General features: G+C 35.4%; 1 protein-coding gene across 2 annotated transcripts; it reads right to left on the bottom strand.

Moving 5' to 3' along the window:
- Positions 1-1,485: 1,485 nt before the first annotated feature.
- ERI1 (exoribonuclease 1) lies at positions 1,486-25,126 on the bottom strand. 2 transcript variants are annotated; one of them, XM_063077258.1, is made up of 7 exons: positions 24,876-25,126; positions 21,746-21,924; positions 18,467-18,677; positions 14,395-14,478; positions 12,923-13,032; positions 10,933-11,047; positions 1,486-2,576 (listed from the first exon to the last, which is right to left on the bottom strand). In XM_063077258.1, the coding sequence occupies exons 1-7, from the start codon at positions 24,981-24,983 to the stop codon at positions 2,334-2,336; spliced, it is 1,050 nt and encodes a 349-aa protein (XP_062933328.1). In that variant the 5' UTR covers positions 24,984-25,126; the 3' UTR covers positions 1,486-2,333. The 2 variants fall into 2 exon arrangements, with proteins under 2 accessions (XP_062933328.1, XP_062933329.1); XM_063077259.1 differs by lacking the exon at positions 1,486-2,576 and adding an exon at positions 9,857-9,936.
- Positions 25,127-26,617: the final 1,491 nt, after the last annotated feature.

The following is a 26,617-nucleotide window of genomic DNA, read 5'->3' as shown; positions in this document are numbered from 1 at the left end:
TATTAGTATTAATAAAATAAATCAAAATTAACAAGAATAAAATGTTACTAATATTGTCTTGACTGGGATACGAGAACAACATGCATCTCCTATGCATTTTCCTTGCAAGAATTATCTGCACTATATACTGTAAAGACAACAGAACACAGCAAAAATCAAAGAGTAGAAAGCAGTGCTCCCGGTGTTTAGATCATCTCATCAGAACAGGCCTGATTTGTCTCAGCAAAATCTCAAATCAAATTAGAGGGGATGATGGAGAGTCAACAGAGTGATTTAAAATAAGACAGTAAAATATTTGGATGAGCCAAAGGATACTGAGAGCTTATAATCTTTTTTTTTTTTTTTTTAAATAACCTTGACTTGGTGTTATCAGCACCACACTCTCCCGAGTGAGCCATGGGCCAGCCCAGAACTTATAATCCTGAAGGTCTCAAAAAGAAATTCAAAATGAGGTTGTCAGTACTTGGGTGTTTGGCAAAAAGAAAAATAAGCAAAGCTGTCAGCTTGACTTAAAAAAAAAAAAAAAAAAGGAGGGCAATGTAATATTTCCTTGCTACTCTCGGATTTTCCAATTGCAGTTTCAGCTGATCATGAGCAACTCTGGAAGAAAGTGAGAGCCAGTAACAATTTTGCTAGGCCATAAATCTGAATCCTACAGTAAGGTTGCTATGTGGAATAATCTCCTAAGGAGTGTGCCTAGTAGACCTCCTGGCATCCACACCTCAACAGTGATTTGCTATTTTCTACTCCTCTGTCCTGGCACAGTAAGAATTTATAGGAAATTCTTAAAAACTTTCAGTAATACTTTACAATATATCATTTAATGCTATCTGGGATTCATGAACAACTCAGCTTATATTCCTCTCACCCCAAGAGTTTACTGTATAAACCTAAAATACACAGATTTTCTTGTTTTATTGTAATCCATAACTGTTTGTCTAAGGACATCACATACTCTTGTGCCTTCTGTTATCCACACATTATTCTTTTTTATGCTTATTATATGATTATTGCTCAAAGGCAGAAATTCATTGGCTCAGGAAAGAAACCTATATAGCCCTGTGTAGAGAATTCTCATGCCAAGAAGAATGCTTACTTTCTGACTTTTCTTCCATGTACCAGGGTTGGAAAACTTTCAGGAAATTCATTTGAATATATAAATCATTAAAATAAAGTAGCACCACAATTATTATTAAAAGGTAAAATATCAATAAAATTGTTCCATGAAAGCTGTATGGGAAATTCAATTCTGCAAATACGTATCTTTAACTTCTAGATGAGAGTTTTACTTAGCAACTTCAAAAACAGACTTTTGTTTTTAGAATTAGTTAAGAACTAACTATTCAACATTTAGTGGCCACTTACTATGTAAAATCAGACAAGCAAGTATTTTATTGACTAACTCCACTGGTAGTCAATGGAGTTTTTAATAACAAAAAAACATAAGATATGGTAAAAAGCATTATTTGACTTTATTAACCTCACTTCCAATATTGAATACAAATGTAAAATTAAGTGGTGACCCTTAATTATAAGTCTATTTCAAAGCATGGTCTCTTAGATTTAAGAATTAGGACACATGTATGTCCAAGGCAGAAGGAAATCAAACAACCAAATCCAAAAAAACCCACTGATTTATTTATGTATGATAAAGTTTGAGCTACTACCCTTGTGATATTCCTTTAAATAGCATTTTCTTCTGACTTTTCATTAAACCCATCAGTAACTGAATTTTTAACCAGGTCCTTAATTTATTCACAAGTCTTCCAATTATGAGTTGAAAAGAAATGTAGGCAGATATATGTAACAAGTACTTGTGAAATTCACCACATATAGCTGAACTTCACATATAAACTTCAAAAATCAAAAGGACTATGATATTCTCAAAATCTGAAGGTTAGATAAGGCCTATTTTCCAGTCTTCTCTGCATTTTAAGAAATGACTTAATCTAATGATGTTAATGTAGATATACTTTCTATATTTTAACATCAATAAGATATGACATTGAAGGGAAGAGCCAATAAAAATCTGCATTTTAAAACCAAAAGGAATGTAACTTGGACTCCTTAAATTATAAAATTCTGTTCTAAGCAGGAATTGTTACTGTGTAACAAATACTGCTCATATCAAAAATGCTGGTGACAAAGAATTTAATATGTCCTCCCACAAAAATCTGTCCACATACATATATTTATCTATCTACTATACGGTAATAAGATTTTTAATGTTTAAGGTGCTTGAAGTTTGTACTGCAGGACTAATTCAACAAGTATTCATCCAATACCTCTTCGTAGCAACTCCAATTAGAATGATCCCACAGACAAAAATGCTGTTACTTTCTAAAATGTGGCATTTGTGGAGGTGGAGTGCCCTCTATCGGTAAGGAAGAGGACACACTCATTAGCTGTCCTGCATGCATTTTCTCATTGATTCGGAGATCACATCCATCCTGAAGCATTCGAATTGCTATTCGGGCAATATTCTTAGAGTCATCAAGACCACTGTGAGGCCGCCCATCATAATCCATTCCTAATTTTTCAAGCATTATTGCCAGTTTGGTTTGGCTTCTAGGAACCTGAAAAATAAAGAGCTCAGTAAATAATTCTTTAGTGTTCTAAACTGCAATATAAGCCACAGTTAAATTGGAAAACCAGAAACCAAAAATTAACACTAATAGCTAAATAAAGTTAGGGAAAGGGCAATACTTTTGGTCAAACGAAAGAAACAATTAACAAATTTTCACAGCTTTAAAAAATGACAGTAGAGTTTTGGCTGAAAAGACAAATAGAATTCTCAGACATCTAAAACCTTTGCAGTTTTGTAATTTAACAAATTATTTACTAAAGGGAATGCATTATTCTGATATTTAAGTTGACGATGTATCTTTTTAAGCCAAACTAATTATTTTGCATAGTATTTTTCTGTAATGTATTATTCTACTTGACAGGCTCCTTAGACAGATACAAAGAATATTTAGCCTTTTTTAGATGACTAAAGATAATGAAGATCAAGAATGAAAGATGATACTGTATGGTATTTTCCAACCTATTGAAAAACTTACTCCATTTTGATAAATACAAAAAATCTCACAAACTCCCCAAATTCCAATATGCTCCTTCACTTTTGAGAACCATTGTTATGTTTTCTGCATATCCCTATCAAGAAGATTTGTTAAGTTTTATGTTCTGTATTTTGTATGGCTATGTCACCGATGCAACTTGGAGCCTCAGATTCTTCATCTGTAAAATGGGTCTAACATCAGCACTGTTCACTCACAGAGTTATTGGTACAATCTCAAAACAAATGATGTAAAAGCATCATGATAAACATCAATAGTTATCTTAAACTGTAATACAGCAATGCACTCTGTGTTTTCCACTAAATATCCCTTAGAAAATGCTTCTAAAAAGTACTTTTTCAACAAACTGGATAACTTAGGAGGAAGGGACAAATTTATGGACACACACAACCTTACCAAGACTGAATCATGAAGAAATAGAAAATCTGAATACATCCAAATGCAGGAAGGAGACTGAATCAGTAATTAAAAGCCTCCCAACAAAGGAAAGCCCTGGACCAGATAGCTTTACTGCTAATTCTACCAAACATTTAAAGAATTAGCACCAATTCTTCTCAAACTACTCCAAAAAATTGAAGACGAGGGATCACTTCCAACACTTTCTATAAAGCCAGCATTACTTTAGTACCAAACCCAAAGACACCAGAAGAAAAGAAAATTACAGACCAATATCCTTTATAACTATCTTAATGCAAAGATCCTCAACAAAATACAAATTGAATTCAACAGCGTATTAAAAGGATTATACATCATGATCAGCTAGAATTTATTCATGGAATGCAAGGATGGTTCCACACATGAAAATCAACATAATACATCATATTAACAGAATGAAGAGAAACCACATGACCATCCCAACTGATGCAGAAAAAGCATTTGACAAAATTCAATACCCTTTCATGATAAGAACACTCAACAACCTAATAGAAGGAAGTTAAAGCAACATAACAGGCCACATATGAAAAACCCACAGCTAAAATCAAACTCAATGGTGAAAGACTAAAAGCTTTTCTTCTAAGGTCAGGAACAAGACAAGATACCCATATTCACCACTTCTATTCAACGTATTACTGGAATTTCTAGCCAGAACAATGAGGGAAGGAAAACAAACAAATAAATAAAAGGCATCCAAAAAGGAAGAGACAAGTAAAATAACCTGTTTGCAGGTGACATGATCTTATGTATAGAAAACCTTAAAGATTCCACAAAAAAACTGTTAGAACTAATAAATACAGTAAAATTGCAGAATACAAAATAGACAAAGATTAACTGTGTTTCTGTATATTAAAAATGAACAATCTAAAATGGTAACTTAAAAACACAATTCCGATTAGAATAACATCAAAAATAATAGGCATAAACTTAAATTAAGCAAGGAGGTAAACAACTTGTACAATGGAAACTATAAAATGTTGCTGAAATTAAAGACGCCAATAAATGAAAGACACCCCATGTTCATTAATTAAAAGACTTACTATTGCTAAGATATCAATACCATCCAAAGCAATCTACAGATTCGATGCAATGCATAGTAATATCTCAATGATTTTTTTGCAGAAATACAAAATTCCATCCTAAAATTTATATGAAATCTCAAGGAACACCAAATAGCCAAAACAATCTTGAAAACAGAACAAAGTTGGAGTCTCACAAATCCTGATTTCAAAACTTACTACAAAGCTATAGTAATAGAGACAGTGTGGAACTGGCATAAAGATAGACATATAGACTAAGGGAACAAAACATAGAGTCCAGAAATCTTAACATACACGGTAATATGATTTTTGACAAGGGTGCCAAGAACACTCAATGTTAAAAAAACAGCCTTTTCAACAAATGGTGTAGGAAAAACTGGATATCCACATGCGAAAGAATGAAGTCAGACCCTTACCTGATACCATATACAAAAATTAACTCAAATGGATCAAACACCTAAATGTAAGACTTAAAATTATAAAACTGTTAGAAGAAAACATAGGATAAAAGCTTACATGACATTGGATTTGACAATGTTTTTTTGGCTATGACACCAAAACACAAGCAACAAAAGAAAAAATAAATTGGACTTCATCACAATTTAAAATTTTGGTGTATTAAAGGGAATTATCAACAGAGTGAAGTGGCAACCCATGGAGTGGAAGAAAATATTTACAAGTCATATATTTGATAAGGGATTAATATTCAAAATAAAGAACTCATACATTCAACAACAATAACAAAAACGCAAATAAAAAATGAACAAAGAACCCGAATAGACAAAGATGATATACAAGTGGCCAACAGGCACACAAAAAGATGCTCAACACCACCAATCATGAGGAAAATGCAAATCGAAACCACCAGGAGATACCGCTTCCCACCCATTAGAATGGCCATTATTAAACACCCCCCCCCCCAAAAAAAACCCCAGAAAATAACAAGTATTGGCAGGGATGTGGAGAAACTGGAACCCTTGTGCACTGCTGGTGGGAATGTAAAACAGTGAAGCCACTGTGAAAAAAAGTATGGAGATTAGTACCAAATGACCCAGCAATTCCAATTCTGGGTATGTACCCAAAAGAACTAAAAGCAGGGACTCAAACAGTTATTTGCACACCATGTTCACTGCAGCATTATTCATAATAGCCAAAAGGTAGAATCAACCTAAGTATCCAAAGAATAAATTTTTTAAAAATGTGCTGTATACATATAATTGAATATTATTCACCCTTAAAAGGAAGGAAATTCTTGTACCACAGAAGAAAATTCTGACACACACTACAACATGGATGAACAACTGTGAAGACAATATGCTAAATGTAATAAGCCAGTCACAAAAGGACACATACTATGATTCCACTTATAAGAGGTCCATAGGGAAGTCAAATTCATAGAGACAAAGTAGAATGAATGGTGGTTGTCAGGGTCTGGGGGTAGAAGAACGTTGGATAGGTAGAGAATTTTGGAAGTTTTGGAAGATGAAGACGTTCTGGAGATGGACGTGGTGGTTGCAGAATAATGTGAATGTACTTAATGACAACGAATTATTCACTTAAAAATGGGTAAGATGGTAAATATTATATTATGCATATTTTACCACAATAGAAAAATAAAATTTCAGAGATGAAATGAAAAGTCTTGGACAGTGCCAGAAACAGTTAACTTTCTAAACAAAATTCAGTTCACTCCATCGTGTTTTCAAAAACTGTGTTAAAACCTGGACAAAGAACATACAACCTCCTGCTTCCTCTGGTTTAGCAAGAAAAAGTTCTCAACAAGGTATCTGAGCTGAAGGGTGAAAGGCAGGAAAACTGGAGGCCAGATTTTGCTGAGTGGTTTGAAGAAGAGCTGCAAAAACTAGCCTACTTAGCAGACATTTTTTCATCACATAAACCAGCTGAACAAGTACCTATAAGATCCTGAATAAAATGTTTGACTTCAAGTGACAAGATTCTTGAATTTCAAAGGCACCAGAGTCTTTGGGAATAACATGTTGCAACAGGAAATCAAGAAATGTTCACACTTTTGCTTGTGCTTGATAGGAAAACTATTAGAAAGTCTCAAATCTTATTGAAAGCAACCTAGAAAAATTGTGAGAAAAAATTAAATATTTTTTTTTCCCTTTCAACACCAGAGTATAAATAGTTGAGGGACTCTTTCTCTGAATCTTTTGCTGGAGCCTGAGAAGTTGACTTTGAGAAAAGAACTTTGCAGACATAATCTGATTGTACATTAGAGATGTGACTTAATGCTCTGCCCCTAGAAAAGTTGTGGATTTCTGCCAAAGAAGAGTATCCTGTCATTTATAGGAAAGCAGTGAACACCTCACTGCCGTTTTCAACCTTCCATATATGTAAGCAAGCTTTTTCCTGTTTAATAAGCATGAACAGCGAGGGCAGAAATTGTCTAATTTCCATGGAAAATAAAATCCACATAACCTTATCTTAAATTCAACCCAAAATTGAGTATTTGTACAGAACCACAACAAAAAAAGCACAGGTTTCACAGTAAAGAGATATATTTCATTCTTTGCTTTTACTTCAAAAACAGCATGTTAATGTATAAACACATGCTCCTCAACCTACGACAGAGTTAAATCCTAATACACTCATCCTAAGTCAAAAATATTGTAAATTGAAAATGCATTTAATACGATGACAAATCTATAGTAAAGTTAAAAAATTATAAGTGAAACTATTGTAAGTCATGGACAGTCTGTACAGACCTGTGAAAGAAATAATGAAATTATAACAGTGCCAGAAACAGTTAACTTTCTGTAATAATTCTGTATAATTCTGTATAACTCTGTAAATGCTAAAGCCACATTTCAGCCTGATGTTTGTTTTTTTGTCCCAAAATCTTATATTGTGTCTTAGGCTACATTTTTATTCATACTGTTTCAGCCTACTTTTAGAAAAATCAAATCCTATTTTAAGCCAGTTATTTCACAAAAATGTATTAAATTTAACCTTATACATTTTTTAAATTTATAAAAAGGAAAGAGAGGGATTAATCTCAAGTTTAATTACTTATTTCCACCCTCTGTCCCAGAGAAAGCTTGGGTAAAAAGTCATTTTTACTTTTAAAATAAGTAAAAAGATACTCTTGCACATATCATACACCACAGACCATACCTTCTTAGGATTGTATATAGTAGAAATTTGTGATATGACTTTTAGGTCTACTTGGATAAGGCAAACAAAGCAAAACAAAATAAAACAAAAGAGGAGGAGGAAATTTTTTAAAAAGGAAACTAAAAGTTTCTTCCACTGATACTAGTAATTGGCATTAGAGTTGGTATCTATAACAAAGAGGGAAGAACCACACACAAAAAGAGTAGGCTAATAACTTGACCAAAATACACAGATCCACACACACAAAAAAATCATTCTTTACTCAAAAGAGCACTGGGAATTTTACTGCCTTACTGTATCTACAACTTTCTGATTACACGAATATACTGTGAATGTAAATAGTTTTATGGAAACCTGAAAATTATTTTAAGGTTTTAAAATAATTTAGAATTTAATAATTTAAATTTAAGTAAATTATTCTTCTAAATTATAGATTTGAGAAAGAATGCCTTAATGTAAGAATGCATTACCATCTGGGAGGGATAGCAAAAAAAGAAAGTAGAAGTGACCAAGCTCCTAAACTTGAGTACAAATTAACATAAAATACAGAGGACAAAGGCACATTTGAAACTATAACACATGATACAATTAGCAAAATCCAGACTCGGGGAAACACTACATGACAAACGGCCCAGTTTCTTTAAAAAAAGTAAATAAATTGCTAGGGGGAAAAAAAGAAAGATGGAAAGGGAACTTATAGATTAAAAAACTTAAGAGACATATCAGCCAACTGCAAACGTGTGAACCTTATTCTGATCCTGATTCAACACATAAAAGATAAAAGAGAACAAAACATGTATGATATTCATAACTATTTGACAATAAGAAATTATTAATTTTTTAGATGTGATAATAATATGGTGGTCATGCTTTTAGAAAAGAGCCCTTATTTTTTGGAGATATATAATGAAATATTTACAGATCAGATGAGATAATGTCTGGTTTCTGCCTCAAAATAAAAAGGAAAAAGAGAGTAGGTGGGGATATAAATGAAACAAGGTTGGCCATGAATTTATAACTGGCAAGACTGGATCATGAGCGTTCATTATAACTCTATTTCCATATGTTTGCATTTTCATTTAACAAGAGTTTTTCTAAAATTCACAAAATGAGTGAAAAGAAGAATCCAAAAAAAAAGAAAAAAAATGTATCGAATATAATCAGAGGATTACTATCCTATACAAAGATCTACAAACAAATAACAAAAGGACCAACCACCTAATTTCTAAAAAAATGGGCAGAAGATTTAAACATGAACTTCACACACACACAAAAAAGAAATCAAGATGGGTAATTAACATACAAAAAAGAGTTCAACCTCAAAAGTAATAAGGCAAATGACACGTTAGAACCTCAGTGAGATGGCATCACACATCCACCAGATTTACAAACATTAAAAATGTTTGGCAATATCAGATGCTGGCAAAAACGTGGAGCAACTGTAAACTCACACGCTGCTGACAAGAGTACAAACTGGTTTCCCTTTGGTAAACTATTTTTACATTTTATATAGTAATGTCAACAATGCATATATCCTATGACCCAGCAATTCCACTCCCAGATTTATATCCTAGAGAAATAAGTACACAAAGGTACCAGAAGACATGTACAAGAATGTTTATAGCAGCACTGTTCACAAAAACTCAAAACTAAACACAACCCAAATGGCCAGCCAAAGTGGAACAGATAAACTCTGGTATATTCACACAAAGGAATTCTATAGAGCAATGAAGTAAATAAACTGCAGCTATATACAACATGGACAGACTGCAAGCAAAAACAAAATCAATAATGCAGCCAGTGTAAAGTTAACTATATCATGTTCAGAAACAGTCAAAACTAAACTATATGGTATAAGTTTAGTTATAATAGTTATAAGTTTAGTTATGGTATACATATAAATATTAAAACTATAAGAAAAAACAAGGATATGATTACTGTGAAAGTATAAATTATGGTTAGTTCTGGGAGGAAGGAAGGGAGTTAGGTGGGTAGAAATTACAAGGGTATTCACTTTAAACGATCTGTTAAATTCTACTTTTCTGTATGCATATTGCTCAGTTTAAAAAAAATGTTAAAGCGACATAAAAGTTTGTATTTTTTTTAAAAAAAGGCATCTTTTCTCAGGAAAGTACTTTAGGACATCCTTCACCAAAATGAAATTGCAAAAGGAGAAAGATGACGACACATGATCACATGATAGAGAAGCAAAGGAAATCCTCTAGGAAGATTGTAGAAGAAACCTGAAGAACAAATAATTCAGATTAGAATAAGGCTAAAGGCTCCAGAAAGGTATCTCCAAGGAAGAAAAGAAAAACCAACAGAGTAGAGTAGCTGAGTGTTTTGAGTACTGAGCAGGGATTTACAGTTTGAATGGACAGTAATAGGATAAGGAAACAACTAAAGAAGTCAATTGCTACACCTAGGGAAAAGTTGTGAATATTCACCACAGTCATAGGACTGAAACACTAAATAATGATTTGACTATAAAGCTAATATATCTATATTAGAAGATGCAGGGACGGGAAAGACATGCAGTAGTGGCTAATTAGAGCTGAATCTTCAGCTTTCACTGCAGGAATTCAATAGACATCTCAAACTGAAAATTCAAGAAATGTATAAACATGCACTTTAGAAACATAAAGGTAAATGTTTGAAGAAAAAGCTAAAGAAAAGTTGAAAGTGTTCACCTTGGGAGAATAGGAACCAGTTCTGGTGAGGGCTGGGGCAGAAGACTGCCATTTTTTATAAGCTTTTCTGTATTATTTTAAAGATTTACACCACACATGTTTTAACTTTGATGAAAGTACAGTAAAATTAAAATTCAGTGGGGAGCATCTGTTCCACAAACAATCCACATATTGAATACTCTTACAGTTCCAAAACTCTGTCATGTATATATAGTTAACCTATTCAAATGAAGTTAAGAGGTTGAATGAGAAAAAAGGTTTATCTTTCTAATTTAAACATAACTAATTTGGGCGGCTGGCAGGTTAGCTCAGTTGGTTAGAGCACAGCCTTATAATAAAAACCAAGGACACGGGTTCAGATCCCCATACCAGCCAGCCCCCAAAAAACAACAGGAAAAAAACATAATTAATTTGGAATCTGAAAAGTAACAACTAATTATATGGGCTTTTTCTGTGAAAAACACCTAGAATATCACAACTTAATGTACATGCAAAATTTAACAAATTTACCATCAAGAGCAGTATGATCAATAAATATAGAAAGTTTACCTTGTAAAAGTTTCCATATGACTTTCGAATATTGATCCACTTTTTAGCAAAAGGAGGGTATTTGAGCCTGCTGAGTTGGCACTGAATGTTCAAAAACTTACTCATATCCCATGAACTTAGAAATCAAAAACAGTGAAAAAAAATAGATCAAATAAATGCTATATTATTTTTACAAATGCGTATTTTAAGTCATTCTATTTCTTTTTCACTTACACATGTTACGTTACTTTCTCATATTTTCACATAACATTGAGCTTTAAGTAACCCCACTTTCTACAAAACACTATTTATTTATTTTTGGTGGCTTGCTGGTACAGGGATCCAAAAACTTTAAAAAGCAAAAAAAAAAAAAAGTTGAGCATACTAAATTTTTTTCACGAATTAATTCTTATTAGGTTTATTTTGATTGTTTGTATGATTCTGATTATCTGGGAAGACTTCTATATTGCTGAGAACTTTTTCATAATTCTAAATAACTGACAAATTTAGTTTTAATGCCAGGTTTATCATAACAGTAAATTCTTTTGGTATGCTTTGAAATAAAATACAAAAACAAACAAAAAACCTGAAACAGGCAAAAGTAGCTGGTACCAAGTAGTTAACAACTCAGCTGCTATACTGGCAACACGACCACTGTCAAATGAATTTTAAGAAAATTAAAAACAAGCACCTGTCCCTGGGATTCTACTACTTCTGTGCATTTTTAATATCTTCTGAGACAACCTCCACCTACCTTGGGCTACCCAAATTATTTCTAGAAGTATCAAATTATTGTTTTTATTAGTGCTCTGGTTACAAAATCAATTAATTTTTGAATGACTTGTCCCAGACTGTGAGGTTTTTACAGAACCGCATATAATGTGTTATGACAGAAACACCTAACACATTACACTTTAGCAGGAACACTGCTCATTCATGAAATCAATAATAGACTGCTGAAGAGGTCCATCAACATCAATCTTTTTCCAAACTTCTATTTCCAAACACAATTATGATGTGATTAAATTCAATGATCTGCTCTTGTTGTATGAGAGGGTATCTAAACCCTCTATGTTGGCAACATTTCAGCTTTAAAGTATACAGTTTGAAACAGAAGTTGATTAGGACTTTTTTCTATGAACCTTGATGGCATATGGTATAGGAGTTGCCCTGGCACAATGCCTGTAATCTTTGTCTTAATCTTTCTGATCTTCCCATTTGGCTTTTCATTTAACAAATACTCTTTGAGCTTACACTTTGAGCTCAGCACTGTAGAAAGCACCATAGAAGACTATCAGGCAACAAAAGTCCTTACTCTGAAAGGATTTTTAATTTCCTTGCAAAAATAAGTCTTACATACATAAAGATTAAATATCAGAATATATGGTCAGATGTCAACATAAATGGGACATATCATAGAGATTATAAGACTTCAAGGGAAAAAAAGATCAGTGTGAGCTGGAGTGTCCAGGTAAACACAAGGCTTTGAATAGTGATACAGAAGTAGTTAATACGAGTCTCTCAGTAGAGAAAAAAGCATGAATAACAAAATAATTAAAAAGTTAAGCCACGTGAATTCATGGGCCAGCCTACCAGAGTAAAGAGAAATAGTGACAGGTGATCAGGCTAAACAAGTAGGGTGGGATGAGATGAGAGAACCTTGAATGCCAAGCTGAATGGTATGAACATTTTTGAGCAAGGAAGTGTCATGATAAAAACAGTGTTTTAGGAAAGTCACTTTAGTTTTACATATAAATATTTATCTTTCTCTAGTCCTTCAGTTCTGGATCAGACTGTTATCACTGCTTCCCCTCTTCTCTTTCATCTCCAGGATTCAAAATTTAAGTAGGAGTAAGAATGTAAAAGGGAAAATACTGTTTCCGGTAGGGTGACTCTAGGATCTTTAATACATTATTTCTGTGATTACTATAAAAGTTAAATGAATCAGGATATCTTTAATCTTAAAAAGTAGACCAAAAAAATAAAAAAGATAATTTTCTTAAATACTTACCCATCTGTTAATATGGAATATTTATACTTTGTTCCTAATTCCTTCAATTTCATCCAGTCAATTACTTTTTTTAAGACCTGAGGGAAGGTATCAGCTCTGTCTACCTGATCCTGAGGATATAAAAGTAAAATATATAAAAATCAGGGCAGCTACATGTAATCCTTCACCAAATACCCAGACATAAGTTCAAAGTAAAGAACAGTATGAGAAAGACTCATCTATGTCTTAAACTCTTCATGATTTCTCTGACTTGGATTAACCTGAAGTTTCACTTAAGACTATTAAAAGTGTTTATAGCTAAGTATTAAGGACTGCTTTAAATTGAAGTACATACGTCTCCCAAAATTAAGATTTCAGATCATCCCCAGTAGTTCTCGTTTTACAGGCCTCAACTTAGCGGCTTACTGATTTCTCCAGAGTGGAGAAAAGAGAAACACTGCTTAGTTGAAAACCACAGTACCCTACGTGGTCTCTCCATCACAAGTCTCAGACCTTACACACCATACTACCCACCATTGCCAGACGGACCTTCCTAAAATGTAAGTCTGGTCCATCGCATCACTCTCACACTTAACGTCCTCCAACACTTTCCAAGGCTTTCAGGATAAAAATATGCACAAGACCCTTCAAGATCTGGCTTGCCCCTGCCTACCTCGACCATCTTCTCACTAGCCCATACACACTTGAAACACCCTGAGCTACTTGTAGTTCTGCCATTTCACCTCTGCAATATCCAGCCATTCTTTTCAGCCTATTTACCTATCATGACTCAGCCCAAGTTCACCACCTTGAGGAAGCTTTTCCCAGGACAGCCCTCCGTTCCCTCTGTCACATACGGAAGTCCATTTTATAGACTCCCACAAAACCCTGACAGAACACTGACTTGTCAGTCTTCCTAGCCATATTGTGATCACTGGTTTATTCTGTCTCTCCTCCTGACTTACAGACTGTAACTGAACTGAGGACAGAGACTGACTTGACTGTCTTTGTATCCCTCGTACCTTGGCATATATTGTAGTAGGCATTTAAATATGGGTGGTGTGAATGAATCAAGAAAGGAAGGAATAGCTAAATAAATGAGCAAAGGGCCTACTCCATTAGAATCAAAATCAGAGACCTAAAAAAATTGAGATATATATATACAGTCAGTTGGAAAAAGACATTCTAAAATTTAACTTCAAGCTCAGTATGTTAACTCACTTTGCTAATGCTTCATTTTACAAATGAAACCTTTAGATTCACCATTACAGCTCCTTGAAAGGAAAGGCTGAGAAATATACTACCAGGTGTAAAATTTGCTTTTATGTGTTTTTCTCAATATTACAATATGAAAGATCTTTACCAAGCAAGAAAAGTATCACATTAATTTAAATTGTTCATAACAATAATTATTTTTTTAAACTATCTATAAAATAAATTCCCAATTTCAAAACCTCTTTCACACTCTAGAGAAAAGAAGACAGCATTATAACCTGAGTAATTCCAGTAAGATTGATGCAGAAATCAGAAAGCTGTGAGTTTATCTCTGGTCGCACATACTGCTGAAAGGTATCTTCCTACGAGGAAAAGACAGAAAGTTAAAGCACTTTACATGACTTCAGATACATGACACGATACACAACAAATCCAGAAGTAGCAGGTTGTCATTTTTTAGGTGTTCATAGATCTTTCCAGAGTTTTAAGGATAATTCCTCTCACCCAAAGCACCCTAATTTTTAAATTAAAAAGTTAAAAAAATTTACATTAAAAAATTTTTAAGATAAAGCAAGTATCTGAAAGCAAGCCTTCAAACAAAAATTTAAATATTTTCCTGAGAAGAAAAATGTTGATAATTTTGTTTATAATATTTTAAAACTATAAGGCCTATTAATGCAAGCTCTACTTCAAGATACTAAGTTTTTAAAAAAATAATAAATTCTTTTGAAGAAATGGCAGTTTCAAGTTATAATAAGTTAGCTCCGGGTTACTGCCTTCTCACTTCTGGATAGCCTTTCTTTTCATATAAAGATTTAATTGCACTAAATTCTGAACACTCAAAACTTAAGTACATGTATATAGTAGTTTAGGGGTCGATAATACTAATTTGTGTAACAATTTTTAACTTCTTCAAGCAGCTTTCATGCTGCCTTTCTTATTGTATATAGAGAAAAAGACAAAGAATATTCTTTGTGGCAGAAGATTAAAAAATTAGGAAAAGTAAATGTTTACATTTCCTAAGAATAAATTTTTTTTGCGCACTAATCTTTAAGCAGATATCTGTAAATGGTTGCTAAGAATTGCAAAAGAGCAAAGGTAAAGAACAGCAAAACATGTGAACTTCAAAAGTTAGACACGGTTTACTTACCAGACATGTTGCAGAAAAATTCCATTTAATGAAATACCATAGATAAATGAAGTCTATATCCTTTTAAGTATCATTATTTTGTTTTATAGTTTTAAATGAAAGTCTTCCAAAAACATATTGCAATTTCCCTTACCATTACAATCAGGTAATACTAAATATAACAAACATTAACAAAATTTCATTCACTATTTAATACTTTTAATAGAATAATTCTATAGAAAACTAAGCATTCATTGATCAAATATTTAATCATCACTTAAACTACATACTAAATTAAAAGGTGATGAGGGTTATTAAAAGTAAAGGAAAATTAGAGCAAGTAAAGGGGATCAGAAACATTGGGTGTGTGCAGATGTTCATAAGCTACAGTACTGAACAGGATAATCAGATAGGCTTCATTTAGAGGTGAGATTTAAGGAAGAATTGGGACCAGGAAGGAAGGAAGAGAGGAAAGGAGGGAGGGAGGGAGTGAGGGAGGGAGGGATGAAGGAAGAGAGAGAGGAAGCAAAGGAAGAGAGAGAGAGGGAGGGAAGGAGAGAATTAGCTAGGGAGACTTCCCAGGGAAGGGAACTAGGGCTAGTCTTGGAAAGTGAGAGGAGGAGCATGCCGGGCATTTTGAAAAGCAGCAAGCAGGATGGCATGGCTGGAGTGGAATGAGTGAGGCAAAGAATAGTAAGAGAGGAACCAATCAGAGCTAACAAGAGGACAAATCATGAAAGGAATGTGACTCTTATCTGAGTTAAACGGGAAGCCACAGCAGGGTTTTGAGCAGAGGAGTAAAATGATCTGACTTATATTTTAAAAGGATTACTCTAGCCACTATGTTGCCCTGTGTTAAAAACTGACTTAGGGGGACAATAATAGAAACACACAGACCAATCAGATGGCACATACAGCAAATCCAGACAAGAAATGATTAGGGCTCAGACTGGAGTCATAGTAGTTCAGTTAAGTGGCCGGGTTCTGGATATATTATGAAGGTAGAGACAAACAGGAATCACTGATGGTCTGGATGTGTGATGTAAGAGAAACAGAGTCAAGGATGACTCCAAGGTTTTTGAACTGAGCAACTAGATTAGAATTAGAAAATGTTGCTATCACCCAAGCCAGGGAAAGCTGAAGATAGAACAGGTTGGAGGTTATAAGTTCAACTTGGGACATATTAAGATGTCTGTTTAGATGTCCAAGTAAAAATGTCAAGTAAGCAGTATGGATTTGGGACAGAGGTCCAGGTTGGAGATATATATTTGAAAGTCATCAGCATAGATAAGAGTTTCTAAAAGCTATCGAACTAGATGAGATCATCAAGGGAGAGGATGTAGGTAGAGAAAAAGAGATAGGATTGAGCCCTGGAACATCTGATATTAGGAAGTTGGGAGGAAAAGGAGAAACCAGCAAAGGAAACTGCAAAAGGAGAACCTAGTAAGGCTGGAGGAAAATCAAGAAGAATGAAGTGTACTGGCAGTCACTTGAAGAAAATGTTTCAAAAAGGAGTGTGGTCAATTCTACCACGATTTAGGTAAGAGTCGAAGATGACGCTGATAAGTGATTTTAGTGGAGTAATGGGATGGAATATACAGCTTAAACTTAACTGAATGCAAACCCACAGTGGAATGGGTTTAAGAGATAATGGGAGGAAAGGAAACAGAGATAGGAGTATATATAACTATTTGAAGAATTGTGCCATAAAGAGGAACCAAAAAAGGGGTAGCTGGCAGTGCAGTTGGATAAAGTGAAGAAGTGAAAAATAACATGTCTGTATGTGATGGGAACAATATAGTAGAAAGCAATACATCATAAAAGCCTGAATGAAGGAGGAGAATCACTAGAGCAATTTCCTTGAGTAAGAGACAAAGTAAAAGTGGGCTCTGCAAGATTATTTGCTTTCATAGCTGCCATTTTTCCTTTTAATTTATTTACCTTTAATTTGCTTTGGACAAGGAAATTATAGAAACAGACTGATTAAGAAGATAACTAAAAGAAGCTCTGAAGAGCACCAAGAAAAATCTACGCACTTTAATGCACAAAGCCTTTTTATACTTACTCACATTGAGTTGGTGGCAACTGGCAATATCACAGAAGTGACTTTTGGATAGATCAGATGTTATGATATATCCTCACTCAGATTTTATAAGGCAAACAATATTATTTTAGAGAACTCCTACTATGACTTCCTGAACTAATAATGCACTGACAGGTACACAAAGCACACATATGATATGGCTTAGAAACCAAGGTTATATAAGTCATCTCCCCCATGAACTTTCCACCCAAAAGATGGCTAGTTCTAGGTCAAAAGGTGATTTCTGTAAATTATCATTCTTAGAGATCAGAGTTCACATTAGGCTACAGCATGGTTCTCAAGCCTGACTACATTTTAAAACCAACTGAGAAACTTTAAAAAAATGCTGATGTCAGGGTCCTACCAGAGAACAACTAAATTAGAATCTCTAGAACTAGGACTAGGCATTGTATTTTTTTTTTTTTAACTATCCAGGAGATGCAGAGTCCACGCAGATGTTCTAAGCAAACAGAAAAAACACTATACATACAGCTACTGGAAAAGGAGAGACATAGTGTCTGAAATTGCTTTATTACAGCTTTTCTGTTAATCAATCTGATACAAACTTCACAAGAGCAAAAAGCCCACTTTCAGAATTCCAACTCTAGCTAAAACAGCAAATGAGATCCTCCGCTTTACTAGTAAACACCAGAATAGCTGCTGCTAAAAATAAAACTAAAATATATTGTGCAAAGGCATGGACTCTAAGATGAGTCCCACTATTAGTGTGACAAAACTCTACTGTGGACTTCTAAGATACTGTATAAGGCCTATACATTTACTCCTTCTGAGGAGTTTCACTAAGTGGGTGGAGATTTCCTCTTGACGTTTATGCTTTTAACAGTTGTTTGGGGGAACATATTTCAGTCACACATATATATTTAATGTTTCATATTTTTTCTAACTTAATTTTTGGGGGGCAGCTGGCCGGTCCGGAGATCTGAACCCATGACCTTGGTGTTGTAAGGCTGAACTCTAACCGAGCTAACCAGCCAACCCTAATTTTATTTTTAACTGACAAACAATAATTGTATATATTCATGGGGTACAATGTGATGTTCTGATACATGTTTACATTGTGAAATGAGTAAATCAAGCTAATTAACATATAGCAAAAAATACATAACAATGCACTTACTATTTCTAAGGTATGCGTATTCAGTAAAACAACAGGAAATTCAATTATTTCATGTATGAACTCAGGTGGGTTACCCTCTTCACAAGTGGCTTCAAAGTCAATAATACAAATGTAGTCATAGTAACTGTCAGTACAACTGCTCTCTTTCAACATCAACTTCTGCTTCTTATAATAGTTTTTCAGTCTCTTCTTCAGTACATCCTTTACCCCTCTAAGTAAAAGAAGAATAAAATTACTCTTAGCTGAATTTTACAGTCAAGAATCAGAATTCTTACCTAATGGCACTGGGCTGAACAATGATAGTCACAGCATAATTTAGCAAATGGTAGCTAAAATAAATACAAGGAAAGCGAAACTGAAAGCTAAGTTATCAAAGAATTAAAATAAAATGTTTAATAAAACATCAATGTTTTCCTTCACAAGTAACTTTTCATCTTAGTAGTACATAAAAGCATTTTCTCCAAGCCTTGTCAGCTTATAACACTGACACGGCCATATGCCTGACATACTAAGATGACATACATGATACAAAAACGGAAATTAGTATTCAATTATTCTATTGCCCCAATACAAATTCCAGAATAGGAAAATTCAGGTAAATTTCACATATTATGCTATATCTTTCCTTTCTTTTGGCTTTTGTAGGTTAGACAACTTAAAAAATCCATATGAATAGGAAAGCATTATGAGCCTCACATATAAAGTTGAATGTCTGTTAGCTACTTAACTAGGAAAACTAATTTAGAAGATACCCTAGAGAAAACTGTGTTCAGAGGAACATTATCACACTCAGCAGGTTCTCAATTGGAAGTAGGTTTTTAAATTTTATCATGGGTACAGTATGATTTAGGGGATTTCAGTATACAAACAGCTTAAAATATATGTTTCACAAATGGAGTGGGGGGAGGAGAGAGGGTCCTCCTACAAAAATAACAATGGCTGGTAATGGTGATCACATTCTCCAAACAATGTATTTCTTCAAAAAATTAAGTCACAACTAGTGCTCAGACTTACTTCAGTGTTACTTAGTTGAATCATGTACTGGCCTGCAAATACAATACAGTAGTAAAAATAAGAGGATCTACATTGCAATGAACATGCAGTGCCAGGTAAGGCATTTTGGTCACATCGCCAATCAGTGGCTATTAAAAATTTTTTTTTACTCTTTTGTTTTCCTTTCTAAACTACAACTGAAGCACCAAAAAGGAATCCTACTCAAAAACACTGATAACCAGATTGTTGTTTTAAGACAAAACGTCATAATGTTTATTTGCTTAGGATTTTCCAAATTACTAAAACCTAGTAAGAAACGCTTTAACCCATTTCATGTTAAAGTACTGTGAGTGACCTCTGTGCCATGCGATGACTTTGGATTACTTTGTCTTTTTTCTTTCCTTTTTTTGGAGAAACTATATTTACTAAAGGGATGCCTACAAACTTAGCAGCAGCACAAACATAACTAGTTGCTCAGGATAGAAATCTGTCATCTTTAACACATCCCTTGCTCTTTCACATCTAAATACTCACCATTTTTGGCAATTCGAACTCAGAAAAATATTCAGAATCTGGTTCTCCTTAATTCTCTCTGCTATGGATCCCATTAGCTTCTTGGACAATGGCAAACACCTCCACTATCATCATTCTCCAACTCACTCTTTACTTGAGAACTGAGCACTAATACCAATTTCCTGCTTAAATATCTTCAGTGGCTCCCTTCTGCTTATAAGGTAAAATGCAGAATTCTGCATAGATTCCTTCACAACCTGGCTACAACCTATCACTTCAGTATCATCGTCAAACGTTCCTGCTCTCCATGATACAGGTCCATCATGTACCGCAGACAAAACATACTATAAGCCGTGGCCTGAATATGTGGTATATGTTCATGTTCTAAACCTCCAGCTGTACAAGAGCTGAAGAAAAGGCAAGATCATGTAGCAGAAAACATACAAACAGGAACTAGAAAAGTCTTTGAGTTCTTTTGGCCAGTAATACCTCCCTCCCTTTCCTGCTTGGCACAATTCAAATGTTCAAATGTCACCTTCCTGAATTCCTGAGAAATACTGTCTTCTGTATTCTCACACTGTCCTTGGCCAGACCTCCAATATATCTCTGGCCACTCTGTATTGTGATTATTTGTTTGTGTTTTCTCAAAAGACTGAGATTTCCAAAGTGGGGAACATATCTGTATTTACCTTTATAACTTCAATGCCTAGTGTAGTGCTTAGAATTCAATACGGGCTTGTTGAATAAATGCATAAACATACATCTATATCTCTAGCTCCCATGCAAGCCAGGAGTAAGCAATTGTTCTTCACACCTGGGAAGGACAAAAATTTTGCTCAGAAAATCATCTGTAGGCTACAGGCTATACCTTTATAATAGAAAGAGTCAGGGGAAAATGAGGCCAAAATTTTCTTCACAAATTATGATGTAGACAGTCTAGAAGGGAAAAAATATATTTGTGCTCACTTGAAATCCAGTGAAGCTCTATTTTAAAACAAAGAGGAGGAATACTACTTATAAGAGAATAAGGATTCAAGGATATCCTGAAACAACAGCTTTCATCTATTACATATAGTCAAGTTTTGTCTTGATGCCTAGCAGTTCTATTGTTTATCAAAATGTATATATATTTTTCCTGGACTCCAAAAGTCGTGCCAAGTCAAAATAAAGTGATAGGTTTTGCAAAAAATTATTGAAAACTTAGGTAGGTGTACATATCATTAAAAATATACACAGTTGAGTAAACTGCATTGTTTTCTCATTCAATATACAGTTAAACATAATGCATACTGTCATCCTGCATTTTTAGAAACTAAAACAAAAAAATATATCCTGGTTAAGTGATTTTTTTTTTTAATTACCTGATTCCAAACAAACTCTCTTTGTAAAAATGATACAAATGGACAAAAGAAAAATATTGAATCTCATTAATAAAATATAATTATCCATCAACTAAATGAGCAACTAAAAAAATAGAAAACACACTTGTTATGATGAGATAGATACCCTAGATACCCTTCAACATTGCTGGCAGATAATTACAATATTTGTAGACTTTGACTCAGCAATCCTATTCTACCATCTAAAGGACTGACAAAAATAATCCCAGTTGCATACAAAGATTCACAAACAAGAATTTGTTATTTGAATCGTTAATAATAGTTATTTCTTTACAGTAGGATTACAAAAGATTTTTAATTTTTTGGTGTTTTCAGGATTTTCTAAAATGAGCATGAACTACTTTTATAATTTTAAAAAGTTATTTTTAATTACCTTGTTTCAAGCTTGAATTCTGAAAGTTTAGCTCTAAGTTCTTCCTTACTCATTCTATTAATACAACCATTCGTAATAGCAATCTCTTTGTAAACTGGGTCACTGAAATCACTTGCGTTGGAGGTGATGAACTTAGATCCTTTTGTTTCTTGGCCATCATATCTACACCGTTGCTTTTTCTACCAAAAGAAAAAGAAAAGAATATAGTTTATAATTAGTATAAACACCATAGATTTAAAGACTCAAACTCCTGAGGCCTCTTCATGATATATGTTTGATGAAAAGTACCCATTGCAGCTACTGGAGGGAGGACAGAACAGGAAGAAAAGAGATGTGTTTCCAATACAATTTACCCTGCTCTATTGAGTCATGAGGTTCCTCAAAAGCAATGAAGCTAAATAAAAAGAGGACTCTGGTGTTGGAGTCTGAGCCACCTCAGTACAGAGCCCCAGGTGACCATTTACTAGCAGTTTGATCTTGGGTAGTTATTTATTAGCCTCTGATCTCCAGTTTCCTTATCTATAAAATATAGTATGTCTCAAATGGTATTTGGTAGTGGTAAATAAAGGTAAATAGTATTTAGGCAGAATTACTATAAGGATTAAATGAGATTATATATATCAGGCTCCTGATACACATCCACAGTGGCTATAAATGGTAACTTATTACCATCACAGGCTATACCCCTTTTCACAAACAATATTCTAAAATTTAAATGAACCAATTTTTAAATGGACTTTTACATTATGCATGTATAAGTCAGTGACCTCCTGAGAATTTTTTATCCAACTTCATTTCATGAAGTTAACAGAACTCGCCCAACATAAAAACAAAATGGACTGCAAATCTAGTTCAAAACTTTCTAGTACCCAAGGCATAGAATGAGATGTACTCCGTTTCAAAACTCATAATTTCCAAAAGTTACATGTACATCAGTTATTCAAGAAAACTGTAGAGTTACTATATTATAAACCTTTTCTCCTTCAGTGAAGTTCTGGCCACAACCAAAGTCCAGTTCTCAAGTTTCCCTCCCAAATTTCAGGTCTACATTAACGGTTCCCCAAAAAAGGATGCTCAAGTCAATCTACTAAGGAGCAGACGAAAATATTTAAAACCCTAGATATATTATTCATCTGTATAAGCACAATATTAGTTTACTAATTTAGTAGATTGGCACTGGCATCTGCTCAGTCTCTATGTCCAACTGTCACATGTCACATACAGTAGTAGTCATATCACGAGAAAAGTGGAGATGGGTTCAACAATAGAGAAATATTCAACTTCACAAAACTGTGACATTTTGAAATTTTCATGTGCCCGATTAAGTGGATGTATGGTTTATCTCAAATAAGAGAATTGTTTACATTATGGGAAGTGACCATGGACATCTTTTATACCAAAAAGAGGTTTGCTATCTTGTGGCAAAGTATTTTAAAGTGTTGTTGAACTAAAAGAGGAGTTACATATCTTCTTTCACAAATAAGGACAAAACTGCTTTTTCTTATTTAGAAGAGGATTGTAGCTTGATCCTTAGAAGCTATTTTTTAAATGAACACTATCTGTTGTTTCAAGATGAAAAAAATGTCTTAACAATAAGCTAGAAAGTAAATGCTTATCAAAAGAAAATTTTCTGTACAGAAGACATTTTGAAAACACGTTTTGAAAATGTTTCCATTATTCTGTTGCCAACTTAACCCACTTAAAAAAGAAAAGAAAAACTTGTTCATCTGCATGCTGGAAAAAACCAGAATTTTTCTTAATTAAAATTTTTAAAAAGAAGGTTTCTGATGAAATTCGGACCTACTTGTTAAAAATATAAAAACACAACAGCTTCTGTTACAAAAGCTGACATTAAGGATAAAGGAATTTTACTAGCTGAATTCCAATCAAAAACTTTGCCTAACTGGGGTTGAAAAAAAATTGAATCGTCATTTAGTAAAAATATCCAAAAATAAGTTTGTAACAAACATGGCAGTCATTAAATCCAATCTGGAACACTGACCCAGGCCTCAAGTTGCTATATCTCAAAGTTTCAAAGACTTTCAAATATAATGAAGTATATATTCAAAGACACTTCTCTTACTAAAAATAAGCTCCTGAAAATTAATATTAAAACTGACCTACGGGGTGGAAGAGTGGTTCTCTATAGAGAAGAGACATGGAAGGCCTCTTTGAAAGTAACAACTTAAAAAGCAGAATGACTATGTAAAAGTCACAAGAAGCACAAGTCAAAAGAACACAAGGAAGCCAGGAGAACGTAGAGCAAAAGGGAAGAACTGTGTGAGATGCAATTAGCAACGGGGGACAGGAGCCAGACCCCACCAGGCAGCAAATCGAAGGTACTGAGGGGAGTAAGCCAATCAAATCCATGTTGTCCTAAGATCATTGTAGCTGCAACGTGAAAACTGACTACAGATGGAAGCAGCAAGAGCTAGGACGCCTTTTGCAAATACCCAGCTTATGAGGTGCTCAACATTTGCTAGTTATTGCTAGAAAAAGACCAATTTTAGTATCAGATTATTTACCCCCCGCAGCGCCAGTCAACAATAATTATATTCGTTAGTTAAGACCGTCTTGCAATTTTGCCAAGGTAGATAGGTTCTACCACAGAAATGTCAAAAACATGAAGAAAATCAATCATGCACTATGTCTACACGAGACAGTAATTACACAGGCAAAAATAAGAGACGAGGCTCGAATAGGTGCAGAGAAGGAAATAGGCTGGTGTGTACTTTTTTTATTTAAAAAAACCCCACAAAACCCTAAGAAGTGATATCCCTAGAGCATATGGTGCGATTTTAAAGAGACATCAGCTGACCACTTACCGATCAGGGCTAGAAAGAACGGCCCCCGCGACGGTGAACACAGAACGCGTGGAGCAGAATCCCCACCCAGAACTGACAAACCGCACTTCACAGAACTTCTCGTCTTCCCTGTTTACTGTCATCCCGAGGGGGACTCGGCCCTGCGAGAACTCAGTGACAAGCACCCCGAGCACAGGCTCGCGGGGCGGGGGTCGAGGGGCGCGCAGACAGCAGTTGCCGCGGAACCCCTTAGAATAAGGGGTGCCGGGGCGCGCGGGGGCCCGGGGCGGCGGACGCAGACGGCGGGGCGCGGGCCGACTCCTCACCTCAGGCTTCGGAAGCCGCGGCTCCTCCCCAGACTCCGGCCGCGGCGACTCCTGCTGCGCGGGAGCCACGGCCTCGCCGCCGGGCTGTTGGTTCGGTGGGTCCTCCATGCCGGCTGTCACGCCAGAAGACAGCTGCTGGGGCCGGATACTCGCTCACGCTCACTCGGCCAAGCCCGACAGCCTCGCCTTTCTCCGTTGAGAAATGACCGGGCTCGCGTTCCCGCGGCGGCGGCCACACAAACTCCGGCGGACACCTCCCACTTCCGGGAGCGTGTGGCGTCCAGACGCCGCGCAGGCGCAGTGAGGCTGCGCGCGGAACGCGAGCGCGCCTGGCGCCGTGGGGCGGGAGGACAGTGGGCGCGGACAGCCCTGACGTAAAGCGTGTGGGAGTTACTTGAGGGTCTACACTGGAGCGCCGGAGGACACCACCGGAATGAATGACCCCATCGGCGTTTATTCTGGGGGGATCACAGAGAAAGCTGCTTTTCACCATAACCAACATCGTTTATAAAAACAATTTACACTTTCCGTAAGGAGTTTTAAGACTTCCTTTCTGGGCAAGAAGAGGGAATGGGTCTGGACTTAGTGGCCCGTTGGAAGCGATTAGAAAACTGAACGAAATAGACGAAACAACTCCAGATATTGGACGACAGGCAGCTCTGGACCGTTTTACCTGAGAGAAGAGAAAAGCCAGACGAGCGAGCCCGACGTCACCCTGGCTCTCTGCCTGGAGGCAGTTTCCAGTGTGTGGTGCAGAGAAGAAACGGAGAGACCCCGGGGCTCGCTGAGCTGAAAAGACGGGGAATGGGGGAGGCCAAGTTGGTTGGAATTTGTGGGGCAGAGATCTCGAGAAGAGGGAATTACATGGAACGAGAGCTTCAGAAATCTGCTTAGGAGTACCTCTGAATCTTTAGCTGAATAAAAATCAGTGAATATGCCATGTGAAAGTCAAAGGCTAGGAAAGAGCAATTTTGGGGGAGCAGTAAACCAAACAATTGTCAAAGCTCACACAGGGCTGGGAATCATTTGAGTTCCAAACAATTAGACTGGAGAGACTTGGTTGAAATCATGGAACACGCAGTAGAGGCCCCAGAAGTGTCGTGCCTTGGTAGTGGGTAAACTACCCCTAGACTGTAGGGCCCGGAGTAAAAGCTACTAGAGAACTTTAAAAGGCTTAAAAACAAGCCCTGAAAAGGTCAACTGCTCAGTAAGTAACCTAACTCCCTGCCAGGACAAAGTCTAATACTCTTTAAAAGATTACAACAAAACCCAGGATTTCACAACATTCAATTCAAAATGTCAGGCATCTAATCAAAAATTAAGAGATATGCCAAGTGGTAGGAAACATTTCATACAGTCTATGGAAACATACCCAGAAATGATAAAAATGGTGGAATTAACAGACAAGTACTTCAAACATCTTATAAATATGCTCAAGAGTTTAAAAGAAAACACGATAGGGAACTGGAGAGATTAAAAAAGAAGCAAATAAAATTTCTGAAAATGAAAAATATAACACCTGAAATAAAAATTTCTCTGAATGGGTTTGATAGCACATTAGGCAATGCAGAAAAAAATATTAATGAGTTTGAATATATAGCAATAGAAATGATCCAAAACGACTCAAATAGAGAAAAAAGACTGGGAAAAAAAAATGAATAGAGCCTCAGTAACCTATGGGACAATATAAAGAGGCCTAATATATATGTAATTGCAGCCCCTGAAAGGGAATGTGGATGGAG

This window comes from Cynocephalus volans, chromosome 13 (genome assembly GCF_027409185.1).
Source record: "Cynocephalus volans isolate mCynVol1 chromosome 13, mCynVol1.pri, whole genome shotgun sequence".
Classification (NCBI taxonomy): Eukaryota; Metazoa; Chordata; class Mammalia; order Dermoptera; family Cynocephalidae; genus Cynocephalus; species Cynocephalus volans.
The sequence above is the reverse complement of the archived record's forward strand: the minus strand, read 5'-3'. Positions and strand labels throughout refer to the sequence as shown.

Excerpts from the sequence above, each read along its gene's own strand:
- ERI1 (XM_063077258.1), bottom strand. The coding sequence starts at position 24,983 with ATGGAGGACCCACCGAACCAACAGCCCGGCGGCGAGGCCGTGGCTCCC. Across the intron at positions 21,925-24,875 it reads CGCGGCTTCCGAAGCCTGAG|AAAAAGCAACGGTGTAGATA; the intron begins GTGAGGAGTCGG and ends TTCTTTTGGTAG. Across the intron at positions 18,678-21,745 it reads GAATTCAAGCTTGAAACAAG|AGGGGTAAAGGATGTACTGA; the intron begins GTAATTAAAAAT and ends TCTTTTACTTAG.